Here is a 14,568-nt window from a genome sequence, read left to right as displayed (position 1 = left end):
CTGTGCTTGGTCTAGTTAAGCTGTTGGACGTGATGGTGCGAGAGTAGTAATGGTTCCCCCCAGCAGGTGCGACTGTAGTAATGGTCCGCTCACCTGCAGGTGCAAGAGTAATGAAGGTCCCTCACCTGCAGGTGCAAGAGTAATGAAGGTCCCTCACCTGCAGGTGCAAGAGTAATGAAGGTCCCTCACCTGCAGGTGCAAGAGTAATGAAGGTCCCTCACCTGCAGGTGCAAGAGTAATGAAGGTCCCTCACCTGCAGGTGCAAGAGTAATGAAGGTCCCTCACCTGCAGGTGCAAGAGTAATGAAGGTCCCTCACCTGCAGGTGCAAGAGTAATGAAGGTCCCTCACCTGCAGGTGCAAGAGTAATGAAGGTCCCTCACCTGCAGGTACTGTACATGTCCAACAACCTGGTGAAGGATTGGTCTGAGTTTATGAAGCTGAGTGAAGTGCCCACACTGGAGGAGCTGAACTTTGTTGGTGAGTATTCACCTCACTCTCTCATCATCATAGGCCCCCTCACCTCTCATACACACCCATTACCCCTCACCATTCACTTTGTCATCAACACATTTAGGTACATTTGCGAGTATACGGCTACCCTGGACTATATGAAAGGGAGCACAGAGTGCGTCAAGAACCAGCTACGTGATGCTAACAGTCCCCACCACACAGGATGGTTAGTCATACAGGGCCATGTGATCAGTAGTCTACACTGGCAACCTCTGGAGGCATTATGAGGATATCCTCAAGAACACGAGAGGTAATAAAGTGACTGCAGAGCTCCAGGTACCTCACGCCGGCAGGTGTGAAGGGTCTAGTAACTGGGCACTCAATAAAGTAGTGCGGGAGATCATGCCGCAGTTCCTGCTCCCAGAGTTTGCACCTGGAGTGCTCAGGATTGGGAGATCCGTCACCTGTAGCCACCTGCCACAGGTAACGGTAACCCAACCTGATCCTGGCAACCACTGTGTCGCACAGTCTGCTCCACGGTTTGTGCTGCCCATATTCATATGTATTAGATCTGAACAAATAACAGCTTTATATACTGGTGCTTTTAGGCCTTTGGGAGTCAGCAATTTCTCTCCTATTAGAGCTGAGTGTTTGGAACAATATAGTCGTGACAACAAAGATAGGGATACATAGGTCTACTTCACTTTCATTCTTGTTACACGCTAATTTGGCTGCAATGGCTGTCATTATGATGGGGTATATTTATGTGTGATGGTGTCCATGAGTGTCTAAACATTTTATTCTGATCAGCGAACTGGTTATTGGAAATTGTTAATATGAGGCTCATGCTGTCCCACCCACCCCTCACCAGCCACCCCTCACCCCTCACCCCTCACCCCCTCACCCCTCACCCCCTCACCACTCACCCCTCACCATCCACCCCTCACCATCCACCCCTCACCCCTCACCCCCTCACCCCTCACCCCCTCACCACTCACCCCTCACCATCCACCCCTCACCATCCACCCCTCACCCCTCACCCCCTCACCACTCACCCCTCACCACCCACCCCTCACCATCCACGCCTCACCCCTCACCCCTTCACCACTCACCCCTCACCACCCACCCCTCACCATCCACGCCTCACCACCCACCCCTCACCCCCCACCCCCTCACCACCCACCCCCTCACCACCCACCCCTCACCACCCACCCCTCACCATCCACCCCCTCACCACCCACCCCCTCACCACCCACCCCCTCACCACCCACCCCTCACCACCCACCCCTCACCACCCACCCCCTCACCACCCACCCCCTCACCACCCACCCCTCACCATCCACCCCCTCACCACCCACCCCTCACCACCCACCCCCTCACCACCCACCCCTCACCACCCACCCCTCACCATCCACCCCCTCACCACCCACCCCCACACCATCCACCCCTCACCACCCACCCCTCACCACCCACCCCTCACCATCCACCCCCTCACCATCCACCCCCTCACCATCCACCCCCTCACCACCCACCCCTCACCACCCACCCCTCACCACCCACCCCTCACCATCCACCCCCTCACCACCCACCCCCACACCATCCACCCCTCACCACCCACCCCTCACCACCCACCCCTCACCATCCACCCCCTCACCACCCACCCCTCACCACCCACCCCTCACCATCCACCCCCTCACCACCCACCCCTCACCACCCACCCCTCACCATCCACCCCCTCACCACCCACCCCTCACCACCCACCCCTCACCATCCACCCCCTCACCACCCACCCCTCACCATCCACCCCCTCACCACCCACCCCTCACCACCCACCCCTCACCACCCACCCCTCACCATCCACCCCCTCACCATCCACCCCCTCACCACCCACCCCTCACCACCCACCCCTCACCACCCACCCCTCACCACCCACCCCCTCACCATCCACCCCCTCACCACCCACCCCTCACCACCCACCCCTCACCACCCACCCCTCACCATCCACCCCCTCACCATCCACCCCCTCACCACCCACCCCTCACCACCCACCCCTCACCATCCACCCCCTCACCATCCACCCCCTCACCACCCACCCCTCACCACCCACCCCTCACCACCCACCCCACACCACCCACCCCACACCACCCACCCCCTCACCATCCACCCCCTCACCATCCACCCCCTCACCACCCACCCCTCACCACCCACCCCTCACCATCCACCCCCTCACCATCCACCCCCTCACCACCCACCCCTCACCACCCACCCCTCACCATCCACCCCCTCACCATCCACCCCCTCACCACCCACTCCTCACCACCCACCCCTCACCATCCACCCCTCACCACCCACCCCTCACCACCCACCCCTCACCATCCACCCCCTCACCACCCACCCCTCACCACCCACCCCTCACCACCCACCCCTCACCATCCACCCCCTCACCATCCACCCCCTCACCACCCACCCCTCACCACCCACCCCTCACCATCCACCCCCTCACCATCCACCCCCTCACCACCCACCCCTCACCACCCACCCCTCACCATCCACCCCCTCACCATCCACCCCCTCACCACCCACCCCTCACCACCCACCCCTCACCATCCACCACCTCACCATCCACCCCCTCACCACCCACCCCTCACCACCCACCCCTCACCATCCACCCCCTCACCACCCACCCCTCACCACCCACCCCACACCACCCACCCCTCACCACCCACCCCTCACCACCCACCCCTCACCACCCACCCCACACCACCCACCCCTCACCACCCACCCCTCACCACCCACCCCTCACCATCCACCACCTCACCATCCACCCCCTCACCATCCACCACCTCACCATCCACCACCTCACCATCCACCCCTCACCACCCACCCCTCACCACCCACCCCACACCACCCACCCCCTCACCATCCACCCCCTCACCATCCACCCCCTCACCACCCACCCCTCACCACCCACCCCTCACCACCCACCCCTCACCATCCACCCCCTCACCACCCACCCCTCACCACCCACCCCCTCACCATCCACCCCCTCACCACCCACCCCTCACCACCCACCCCTCACCATCCACCCCCTCACCACCCACCCCTCACCACCCACCCCACACCACCCACCCCTCACCACCCACCCCTCACCATCCACCCCCTCACCATCCACCCCCTCACCACCCACCCCTCACCACCCACCCCCTCACCACCCACCCCTCACCACCCACCCCTCACCACCCACCCCTCACCACCCACCCCCTCACCACCCACCCCTCACCACCCACCCCACACCATCCACCCCACACCACCCACCCCTCACCACCCACCCCTCACCATCCACCCCTCACTCCGGCACTCTGAACGACCCCAATGATAACCACATAAGCAAGATAAGAGCGCACTAAGCTGGTCTCGACAGTCTTAAGAAGCCTGACACGTACTGCGTCTAGTCTGGAGACTTGTTGCACTTGAACATTCATCTTTGCTTAATAACTGCCTCTCTGATAACCACTAAACTATTCCACTTACCCACATAACCACCTACTGAACTACGGGCTCACCATAGCCCGTGCTACTTGGAACTGCTTGTTCCAAGTAGCGAATCTTTAACAACATCAACAACCTACTGAAGATTTGTTCAGCTGCAGATAAAATATAAAGTTATTTGTCAGTAAATATAGATACAAAGTAATTATTTAGAATACCCTTAATCCTTGCCAGTTACCTCACGTGTCTACGCCTGCACTTCATAATTTGGTTAACATTTTCTTATAATTGTTAACTCTTTTTGAGAGTCTGATAAATTGTTGTTCTAGAACAGTGATTCTCAATCTTGTTCGTTTAAAGGAACCCTTGAGATATTGCGTAAAATTTCGGGTAGGCCTACCTGGCCGACACGTAAGGTTCGACAAAAGTAAATTACAAAAAGATATGAGTAAATTTACTCTTCGATAAGAGTAAATTTAATCATACTTTTGTATAAAATATTACAAGAGAATGTTTTGTCAATGTTTATATACTATGCAGGCGATGAGTCACAATAACGTGGGTGAAGTATGTTGACCAGACCACACACTAGAAGTTGAAGGGACGACGACGTTTCGGTCCGTCCTGGACCATTCTCAAGTCGATTGTGACTTGAGAATGATTTAGTATAATTTATATACTAATTACTGTTAACACAAACATGACAAACATTTTCCATTTACATCTGGCTCACTGGTTACAAACATTGTATAGAAATTTTGTAATGATTTTGCGTTAAATATAATGTTTGTTTACACACAGCAATTCATTATCAATACATAGTCAAGCAATATATTAATACTTCACTCATGTGCTTCAATGTTTCTCATTGCAAGAGAAATGCAACATTTCTCCTCCCAAGTCAACTCCTCGCTGCTTAAATAATAATTATCACGCTAATATCTAGCCAAGCTACTTCCAAAATGCTTCATTTCTTTATTAATAGGTAACAGTAAAACGTACCTATTAATAGGGTAACATTCAAACACGAATACTTTTTTTACTCGATTACAAAAAAAAGTGGCAAGTTACCTTTTTTATTTTCGCAAGCTTTTGCAAATTTTCGCAGAACCCCAGAAAGGGGTTGACTGAACCCCAGTGTCCCATGGAACCCTGGTTGGGAATCACTATACTAGATAGACTTATCTTTTAGCGGGATAGATAAAGACGTGTGTAGAACCTGTCCTCTTAAAAAGAACGTCGCTTTTGGCCGTTTGCCCGTATGGCCGAATTTGGACGTAATTTGAAAATAAAAAAAATATGAAAATAAATTTGGGATTTTTTTTCAACAACAGTAAGTTAAGGGTCCTCTGATAGGTTAGGTGGGCAGGAAATTCTCATAAAGTTTCAAAACGTTATGAAAAACGTTAATTTAAAGTGTCCTCTCATAACGTCTGCGCGTACGCCGGACGACTCAAATAGAAAACGGAACAGAACGTCACTTTTGTGAGTCGATTTCATTTCAAATTACGTCCAAATTTAGCCATATCGCGCATACGAGCCAAAAGTGACGTTATTTTTAAGAGGACGGGTTGTTATTAAGAGTGTTGGTGTGGGCGTCAGGTAACCCGCTGGAGGAGAAGTACTCGGGCGAGGGCACCTGGAGGACGGAGGTGGAGCGCAAGCTCACCTGGCTCAAGAAACTCGACGGCCTCCCCATCATCCGCGATGTTGACGAAGAGCTGATCCTTGAGCAGCAGCAGAGCAGGAAGGACTCTATAGCGGAGCCCACTCCTGCCCCTTAAGACCACCACATCAGATCCGGCTGCTAAGACAGCCAGAGCGGACCGGACTCCTGCCTCATATCTCAGCCATGGCGGACTGGACCCTTGCCTCCTAAATCAGTAGAAGGACTTGTTACAACTTACGTCCTCCTTCTAGCTTCCCATGGATGCTAGAAATAAACTCTTCTCGACCCATGGGTTGAAGGGACCCATCCCCCACTTAATAGTCCAAGAATAGGACTTCGTAGGCTCCCCCTCCAAATCCTAGTACGATAAAGGGACCCCCAAGGACTTTCCTTAGCCCATCAAAACTCAGTCTATTTCTCTCAACTTCCTAGAGCAGAGGTGGGACTGTAAATCTCGACCACCTCCAGTTTCAGGTCACCGGTGGCGCCCCTTTCACTGTCAAGTCTAATAGGACCATATGGACTCCTCCGCCACCTAGTCCAGCAGGACTACACGGACTACTCTTCCACAATTGTACTCTAGTAATCCATATTCTGGGGCTAGATTCACGAAGCAGTTACGCAAGTACTTACGAACGTTTACATCTTTCCTCAATCTTTGACGGCTTTGGTTACATTTATTAAACAGCTTACAAACATGAAAACTTCCCAATCAACTGTTGTTATTGTTATAAACAGTCTCCTGGTGCTTTGGATCTCATTAACTGTTTAATTAACTGTAAACTAAGTCGCCAAAGATTGAGAAAAGATGTACAGGTTCGTAGGTGCTTGCGTAACTTCTTCGTGAATCTGGCTCCTGGCCTTTAGGCCTTGTAGAAATACTTCAGGAATTCTATGGTAAGAATTGTTGTATTTTACTCCTCTTATACTTGTGGACCATGTGGAACATGTCCACATGGTCCACTCTCCCTCCACCGCCTGCACCACAGCCTCCACCTCCATGTGTGCCACAAGTCCACCATCCCTGACAGGTACTCCCCTCCCATCTTGGGAGAGCCATAACTGGCTCACTAATTATCCAGAACAACAGCTGATTTCACCGTCGGAAGATCCGATAGCTTAACATAGTTTATGAGATTCTTTTTTATTTAATCTCATTAACAAATTTATTTGATATTATATAAATCAAATGTTGAACTTTAATGTAATAAAGAGCCTGACATGTTTAGTTAAGTTACATGTGTTGAGTATCTATTATTATATCAGTATAGATAGTTTTACTTTCTCTCCACCTCACTCACGTATAATGAATGAACAACAATGACTGTCGCAATAGTTTATACCTCGCTGGCTGGCTCTTAATGATCCGGGGGTCCTGGTTCACTGTAGTTAGCACAGCCTTCCTTCTCCAGGTGATTAAGTCGAATGTAACCACTGTAACTGCCTGCAGTGGTTGTGTTCTGATCCATACCACAGTAACCAATCACTTCCCCGTACCGGTAGACGGTGGTGTGGTTAATGTCAGTTCGGTGTACAAGGAATGGTGTTCGGTGGCTGACTGGCGTGCTCTCCTGCAGTTCCCGGGTCGCCCCGACACATGTGTCAGCAGGTGGTGCTGACAGACATGAGCGCGTCAGCCAGGTACCACTGTAGAAAGTGGGCTCCTGAGTGGCTGGTGGTGGTGGTTAGTGTGTGTAATTGTTATGGTGGTTAAGTGAGGGAGGCTGGGGGGGAGGTGGCTCTCACGGGCTGAGGCGTGACAGTGAGTTGAACACTGCTGCACCCTCACTGTCACTGTTACTACCATGCACCACTGATACTACCATGCACCACTGATACTACCATGCACCACTGATACTACCATTCACCACTGATACTACCATGCACCACTGATACTACCATGCACCACTGTTACTACCATGCACCACTGATACTACCATGCACCACTGATACTACCATGCACCACTGATACTACCATGCACCACTGATACTACCATACACCATTGATACTACCATACACCACTGATACTACCATACACCACTGATACTACCATGCACCACTGATACTACCATACACCACTGATACTACCATACACCACTGATACTACCATACACCACTGATACTACCATGCACCACTGATACTACCATGCACCACTGATACTACCATGCACCACTGTTACTACCATGCACCACTGATACTACCATGCACCACTGATACTACCATGCACCACTGATACTACCATGCACCACTGATACTACCATGCACCACTGATACTACCATGCACCACTGATACTACCATGCACCACTGATACTACCATGCACCACTGATACTACCATGCACCACTGATACTACCATGCACCACTGATACTACCATGCACCACTGATACTACCATGCACCACTGATACTACCATACACCACTGATACTACCATGCACCACTGATACTACCATGCACCACTGATACTACCATGCACCACTGATACTACCATGCACCACTGATACTACCATGCACCACTGATACTACCATGCACCACTGATACTACCATACACCACTGATACTACCATGCACCACTGATACTACCATGCACCACTGATACTACCATGCACCATTATATATGATCATCCAGAAGGTATTGAGTCATTCCTCTCAATGTTTGCTGGTGATGTTAAAATTATGCGAGGGAGTAAGACAGAGGAGGACGGCACGAGGCTACAGGATGTCCTGGGCAGATTGAGGAATGATCCAACAAATGTTTAGAGTTTAACTCTTGTAGTCGTGTTGATGTTCAGTTTGTAGTGGAAATGTTGGATAGGGTAGAAGTGGCACAAGAATTTATTGATTGGATCCGTATGCTTTACAGTGTCGGAGAAGCGTGTGTGTCAATGGTGTCTTGAGTATACCATTTTCAATAGTTGTACCAGGGATGTCCCCTTTCAATGATTGTATGTTATATTTCAAGAGCCACTTTACTTGGCAATGAAACGCAATGACTTTATTGTTCACCTTGTTTTCCCTATGTTGTGATACTTCCAGTTGTCGGCTATGCAGACGATGCCACTACTTGTGTGTCGACACAAGACTCAGTGGTGAATGTTCAGGATGAGTTAGACAACTTTGAGAGGGCAACAGGTGCTGTCATTAACAAGAACAAAACTGGTATGATGGGGCTTGGCAGTTGGTGTAATAAAGTTACCTGGACAGGTTCATGGTTCAAAGTAGTGGAGTCTATTAAAGCTCTTGGGATTTGCTGGTGTAAAATATATGGAACAACATTGGTTACGAATTGGCAAGTATTATGTGGAAATATAACAGCAGTTACGAATATGTTGTCAGATAGAAAATTAACCCTGTCTCAGAAGGCTGTGATAATCAATTGCACAATTTGGTCTAAAGTGTGGTATTTGTCTCACAGTTTTCCAACTGATAAGAAAATTGCTGTGGAGTGACAAAACTGTTTATAGATATGTATGGTATGGTAGAGACCAACCAATTAACGGACTACACTATGTAAAGGTAAGAAAGACGGTGGAATAGGGAGACTGTGTACCATAAGTCATTGGCTATCTTATGTGTTACCTTTAGAAAGGAAATAATACAAAGGTAAAAGGTAAGGTAGTGTAAATACTTTAGGGGATTATTTTTGTAAAATACGTGTTACCTACTTTATACATATGCCAGAGTATACTGACCTTACCTTTATACATACGCCAGAGTATACTGACCTTACCTTTATACATACGTCAGAGTATACTGACCTTACCTTTATACATACGTCAGAGTATATTGATCTTACCTTTATACATACGCCAGAGTATACTGACCTTACCTTTATACATACGCCAGAGTATACTGACCTTACCTTTATACATACGTCAGAGTATATTGATCTTACCTTTATACATACGCCAGAGTATACTGACCTTACCTTTATACATACGTCAGAGTATACTGACCTTACCTTTATACATACGCCAGAGTATACTGACCTTACCTTTATACATACGCCAGAGTATACTGACCTCACCTTTATACATACGCCAGAGTATACTGACCTTACCTTTATACATACGCCAGAGTATACTGACCTTACCTTTATACATACGCCAGAGTATACTGACCTTACCTTTATACATACGGCAGAGTATACTGACCTTACCTTTATACATACGCCAGAGTATACTGACCTTACCTTTATACATACGCCAGAGTATACTGACCTTTCCTTTATACATACGTCAGAGTATACTGACCTTATCTTTATACATACGTCAGAGTATACTGACCTTACCTTTATACATACGTCAGAGTATACTGACCTTACCTTTATACATACGTCAGAGTATACTGACCTTACCTTTATACATACGTCAGAGTATACTGACCTTACCTTTATACATACGCCAGAGTATACTGACCTTACCTTTATACATACGCCAGAGTATACTGACCTTACCTTTATACATACGTCAGAGTATACTGACCTTACCTTTATACATACGCCAGAGTATACTGACCTTACCTTTATACATACGCCAGAGTATACTGACCTTACCTTTATACATACGCCAGAGTATACTGACCTTACCTTTATACATACGTCAGAGTATACTGACCTTACCTTTATACATACGCCAGAGTATACTGACCTTACCTTTATACATACGCCAGAGTATACTGACCTTACCTTTATACATACGCCAGAGTATACTGACCTTACCTTTATACATACGCCAGAGTATACTGACCTTACCTTTATACATACGCCAGAGTATACTGACCTTACCTTTATACATACGTCAGAGTATACTGACCTTACCTTTATACATACGTCAGAGTATACTGACCTTACCTTTATACATACGCCAGAGTATACTGACCTTACCTTTATACATACGCCAGAGTATACTGACCTTACCTTTATACATACGCCAGAGTATACTGACCTTACCTTTATACATACGCCAGAGTATACTGACCTTACCTTTATACATACGTCAGAGTATACTGACCTTACCTTTATACATACGCCAGAGTATACTGACCTTACCTTTATACATACGCCAGAGTATACTACCATGCACCACTGTCACTACTTCTAGTGACACTGATAGTGTGTGGTCTGGTCAACTTGTATTCGTGTGCAGTTAATGTTCTCAGGCGGATTTGTAATGTTGAAGTTTTGTTTTAATGATGAAGAGTAAAGACGTGTATGATGTTCTACTGCCACATATAGTTCCTAGAGTAGAGGAGGCATATCCACTCTTTAACTGGCGAGTAAGATGGGCGAACCTTCATGTTAAATTTATTACCCCAAAACAATGTAAACTATTGTATCGTTATATTCATGAGACCCTCCCTACTAACGAAGCCCAACCACTTATGCATGGACGGTAGAGCATGCATGCATTACTACTCGCTTCATGCAGGTCGGCGTTCAATCCCCGACCGTCCAAGTGGTTGGAACCATTCCTTCCCCCACCGTCCCATCCCCAAATTCTTAGCCTGATTCCCTTCCAAGTCCTATATAGTCATAATGGCTTAGCGCTTTCTCCTCATAACTCCCTCCGTCCCTACTAATAATAGGTTGTTGATGTTGGGCATTAAGGACAACAAAAGGTGTGACCAATGTACTGAAACTGAGAATAATAATATGCATATATTTTGTTTCTGTAAGCAGGAAGTTGTTCTTGTAAACTGGATTACAGACACGTTTAATGTTTTATGTGGACCAACTATTAAAGTGGAGTTAATGAGGTTTTTAATGTGTCGTAGTGACATAACATGCAAGAAAATTAACAATACAATAATTATGCTAGTTTATGAATACATTTTTTGTGTGTGGATAGACAGGCAGGAGAGTAACTCAGTAGATAAAATATTGAGGTTCTTGCGATGCAGGATCAAATATAACATTTGGGGTTTACAACTCCTGCTCGGTGATGATATGGAGAATTGGTTTACTGAGGATTATGTAAACTACATATAAATGTAATATTTTCCCTTGTAAATATTGCAAATATAATCACTATATTGTATATTATTTAATAAAGAAAAAACAATACTAGAGTTTAACTCGAGCAAGTGCAAAATGATGAAGATAGGCGTAGGAGCAGGAGGCCAAACACAAGGTATCAGCTGGGAGAGGAAATCCTTCAGGAGTCAGGACGAGAGACAGCTCTGGGGGTTGATATCACACCAGACCTGTCCCCTGAAGCCCACGTCAAAAGGATAACATCAGCGGCGATACAAGGCTTGCGAACATAAGAACTACCTTCAGAAACTTGTGTAAGGGATCATTCAGAACCTTGTTACCTCATATGTCGACCCAATACTAGAATATGCGGCTCCGGCCTGGAGTCCACATCGAGTCAAACACAAAACGAAATTAGAAAAGGTTCAGTAGTATGCCACCAGCCTAGTCCCCGAGCTGAGAGGTATGAGCTATGTGGAAAGATTGCTGGAACTGAACCTCACGACACTGGAAGACAAAAGAGTTAGGGGAGACATGATTACTACATATAAAATTTTAAGATGAATTGACAGGGTAGATAAAGATGCACTGTTTAGCACGGGTGGTACGCGAACAAGAGGACACAGGTGGAAACTGAGTATCCAAATGAGCCACAGGGACGCTAGAAAGAACTTTTTCAGTATCACAGTAGTTAACAGGTGGAATGCATTAGGCAGTGATGTGATGGAGGCTGACTCCATACACAGTTTTAAATATAGATATGATAGAGCCCAGTAGGGTCAGGAATCTGTACACCAGTTGAGTGACGGTTGAGAGGCGGGATCAAAGAGCCTGAGCTCTACTCCCCTCCCCCGCAAGCACAGCTAGGTGATTACTACCACTGATACCACCATACAACGCTACCACCACTACCAATGCTACCACAACTACCACCTTACACCACTACCACTGCTCTCCACACACGTCACTAAGGTTCTGTCATCCTACCACTACCGCTGCTGCACTAACCGCCAAACCATCAAAGCGTTTCACAATATATATGTATAAGAGAGGATGTCTTTTTGTTTGTGCGGTAGTCTTAAGGACAGAGTCTAGCCTCAACCCAACTTTGCACAGTGACTGTTGACGGGTAGTTGACCAACAGGGTTAAAAGTTTGGGTAGCTATTTCTCCAATGACAGCTGTTGTTGGATGATGGAGAAAGAAATTGTTAAAATTTAAGTTATCTTGTTAGAGAAAGCCAAGAGGTTAGTGGTTAATAAGAGCAAAAGGTGTGGAGAATTTTCCACATACTTTTTTTAGAAAGACAAGATAAAAAAAAAGCTTTTTGTTAAGATTGAGGACGTGATTATTTTATGTGGAAAGAAAATGGCCAGAGATTTGTTCTCCTCTGGGAGGAAGCCAAGAGGATAGATAGTACAGTATACTTACATATACAGTATATATTACTTATACTACTTATATATATACTATATATTACTTATACATTATATATATTACTTATATATACAATATAGTTACGAGGACGAGATGGGGATGAAGCCCCACGAGTTTGTACTGTTTTGATGAAGAAAACATTAGACGTTGTTAATTGTTAATAATAATAATATAATGAGCGTGGTGAGCGTGGTGAGCGTGGTGAGCGTGGTGAGCATGGTGAGCATGGTGAGCGTGGTGAGTGTGGTGAGCATGGTGAGCATGGTGAGCGTGGTGAGCATGGTGAGCGTGGTGAGCGTGGTGAGCGTGGTGAGCGTGGTGAGCATGGTGAGCATGGTGAGCATGGTGAGCGTGGTGAGCATGGTGAGCATGGTGAGCATGGTGAGCGTGGTGAGGGTGGTGAGCGTGGTGAGCGTGGTGAGCATGGTGAGCGTGGTGAGCATGGTGAGCATGGTGAGCGTGGTAAGCGTGGTGAGCATGGTGAGCATGGTGAGCATGGTGAGCGTGGTAAGCGTGGTGAGCGTGGTGAGCATGGTGAGCATGGTGAGCATGGTGAGCGTGGTAAGTGTGGTAAGCGTGGTGAGCATGGTGAGCGTGGTGAGCATGGTGAGCATGGTGAGCGTGGTAAGCGTGGTGAGCATGGTGAGCATGGTGAGCATGGTGAGCATGGTGAGCGTGGTGAGCGTGGTGAGCATGGTGAGCGTGGTGAGCGTGGTGAGCATGGTGAGCGTGGTGAGCATGGTGAGCGTGGTGAGCATGGTGAGCGTGGTGAGCGTGGTGAGCATGGTGAGCGTGGTGAGCATGGTGAGCATGGTGAGCGTGGTGAGCATGGTGAGCGTGGTGAGCATGGTGAGCGTGGCGAGCATGGCGAGCATGGTGAGCGTGGTGAGCGTGGTGAGCATGGTGAGCGTGGTGAGCATGGTGAGCATGGTGAGCGTGGTGAGCATGGTGAGCGTGGTGAGCGTGGTGAGCATGGTGAGCATGGTGAGCATGGTGAGCGTGGTGAGCATGGTGAGCGTGGTAAGCGTGGTAAGCGTGGTGAGCATGGTGAGCATGGTGAGCGTGGTGAGCATGGTGAGCGTGGTGAGCGTGGTGAGCGTGGTGAGCATGGTGAGCATGGTGAGCATGGTGAGCATGGTGAGCGTGGTGAGCGTGGTGAGCGTGGTGAGCATGGTGAGCATGGTGAGCGTGGTGAGCATGGTGAGCATGGTGAGCATGGTGAGCATGGTGAGCGTGGTGAGCGTGGTGAGCATGGTGAGCATGGTGAGCATGGTGAGCGTGGTGAGCGTGGTGAGCGTGGTGAGCATGGTGAGCATGGTGAGCATGGTGAGCGTGGTGAGCGTGGTGAGCATGGTGAGCATGGTGAGCATGGTGAGCGTGGTGAGCATGGTGAGCATGGTGAGCATGGTGAGCATGGTGAGCATGGTGAGCATGGTGAGCGTGGTGAGCGTGGTGAGCGTGGTGAGCGTGGTGAGCATGGTGAGCATGGTGAGCATGGTGAGCATGGTGAGCGTGGTGAGCATGGTGAGCATGGTGAGCGTGGTGAGCA

The 14,568-nt window shown here is 48.5% G+C and overlaps 2 protein-coding genes across 2 annotated transcripts in view; one reads left to right on the top strand and one right to left on the bottom strand.

The window, feature by feature from the left end:
* ODA-Dnal1 (Outer dynein arm dynein axonemal light chain 1) overlaps positions 1-7,314 on the top strand; it is a 38,098-nt gene extending 30,784 nt beyond the window's left edge. Inside the window, exons 5-6 of the mRNA XM_069324502.1 lie at positions 388-478; positions 5,543-7,314. Of these exons, the coding sequence (XP_069180603.1) occupies positions 388-478; positions 5,543-5,724 (273 nt within the window). The 3' untranslated portion in view covers positions 5,725-7,314. The remainder of the gene's footprint in view (positions 1-387; positions 479-5,542) is intronic.
* Positions 7,315-10,765: 3,451 nt separating this feature from the next.
* On the bottom strand, positions 10,766-14,128 carry LOC138366235 (mucin-5B-like). The gene is made up of 2 exons (XM_069327161.1): positions 13,803-14,128; positions 10,766-10,901 (listed from the first exon to the last, which is right to left on the bottom strand). Exons 1-2 carry the CDS (start codon positions 14,126-14,128, stop codon positions 10,766-10,768), a joined length of 462 nt encoding a protein of 153 aa, XP_069183262.1.
* Between the last annotated feature and the right edge of the window lie 440 nt (positions 14,129-14,568).

This window comes from Procambarus clarkii, chromosome 2, assembly GCF_040958095.1.
Source record: "Procambarus clarkii isolate CNS0578487 chromosome 2, FALCON_Pclarkii_2.0, whole genome shotgun sequence".
Lineage (NCBI taxonomy): Eukaryota > Metazoa > Arthropoda > Malacostraca > Decapoda > Cambaridae > Procambarus > Procambarus clarkii.
The sequence above is the reverse complement of the archived record's forward strand: the minus strand, read 5'-3'. Positions and strand labels throughout refer to the sequence as shown.

Coding starts and splice junctions, on each gene's coding strand:
- LOC138366235 (XM_069327161.1), bottom strand. CDS start 14,128: ATGCTCACCACGCTCACCACGCTCACCACGCTCACCATGCTCACCACG. Junction 10,902..13,802: donor ATGCTCACCACGCTCACCAT/GCTCACCACGCT, acceptor TTTAACATGAAG/GTTCGCCCATCTTACTCGCC.